The sequence below is a fragment of the Orycteropus afer genome, unplaced genomic scaffold, assembly GCF_000298275.1.
Source record: "Orycteropus afer afer isolate SDZICR_OR568_19922 unplaced genomic scaffold, OryAfe1.0 scaffold00130, whole genome shotgun sequence".
NCBI classification, from domain to species: Eukaryota; Metazoa; Chordata; class Mammalia; order Tubulidentata; family Orycteropodidae; genus Orycteropus; species Orycteropus afer.
The window spans coordinates 6806098-6807019 of record NW_006921717.1 but is presented as its reverse complement, the minus strand read 5'-3'; the positions used below and the strand labels follow the sequence as shown (position 1 = coordinate 6807019).

The window sequence follows — 922 nt, the reverse complement described above, 5'->3', positions numbered from 1 at the left end:
GACCTTTCAGTTTTCCCTCTGGTCCTTCAATGTTAACATCAGGTCCTTCGATGTCCACCTTGGGTCCTGAGATGTCAACGTCAGCCTTGGGCAGGCTCACATCCACTTCTGGGCCCTCACCTTTGAAGCCGGGCATGCTGAACTTGGGCATTTTCACCTTGGGCATCTTCAGGTGCCAGTCTGGACCATGAACATCAACATCTGGAACATCAATGTCCACTTTAGGGCCCTTCAGGTCAATTTCAGGGCCTTTCAGATCTCCCTCTACCTTGGGAACTGTAACATCCACATCTCCTTTTATTTTGGGACCAGTTAGATTAAGGTCAATATCTGGCAAGGATATCTTTGGAGTTTTAAAATGCATTTCAGGCATCTTAAATTTTGGACTTTTCCATTTCCCTTCAGGTCCTTCAATATTCACATCAGGACATTCAACATCTACTTTGGGTCCAGAAATATCGATGTCAGCCTTGGGCAAGTTCACATCCACTTCTGGGCCCTCACCTTTGAAGCCGGGCATGCTAAACTTGGGCATTTTCATCTTGGGCATCTTCAGGTGCCAGTCTGGGCCATGAGCATCTACATCTGGGACATCAACATCCACTTTGGGACCTTTGATGTCAACTTCCGGACCCTTTAAGTCACCTTCCACCTTAGGTAAGGAAACGTCCACATCACCCTTCACCTTGGGACCTTTCAGGTGCAAATCAAAGTCAGGCATGGAGATCTTGGGGGCTTTGATGTTCATCTCAGGCATCTTGAATTTGGGACCTTTCAGCTTTCCCTCTGGTCCTTCAATATTAACATCAGGTCCTTCAATGTCTACCTTGGGCCCTGAAACATCAATGTCAGCCTTGGGCAGGTTCACATCCACTTCTGGGCCCTCGCCTTTGAAGCCGGGCATGCTGAACTTGGGCATTTT

At 47.8% G+C, this 922-nt stretch overlaps 1 protein-coding gene across 1 annotated transcript in view; it reads right to left on the bottom strand.

The window, feature by feature from the left end:
• AHNAK (AHNAK nucleoprotein) overlaps positions 1 to 922 on the bottom strand; it is a 20964-nt gene that overhangs the window by 9973 nt on the left and 10069 nt on the right. Inside the window, exon 5 of the mRNA XM_042781520.1 lies at positions 4 to 919. Within this exon, the coding sequence (XP_042637454.1) occupies positions 4 to 919 (916 nt within the window). The remainder of the gene's footprint in view (positions 1 to 3; positions 920 to 922) is intronic.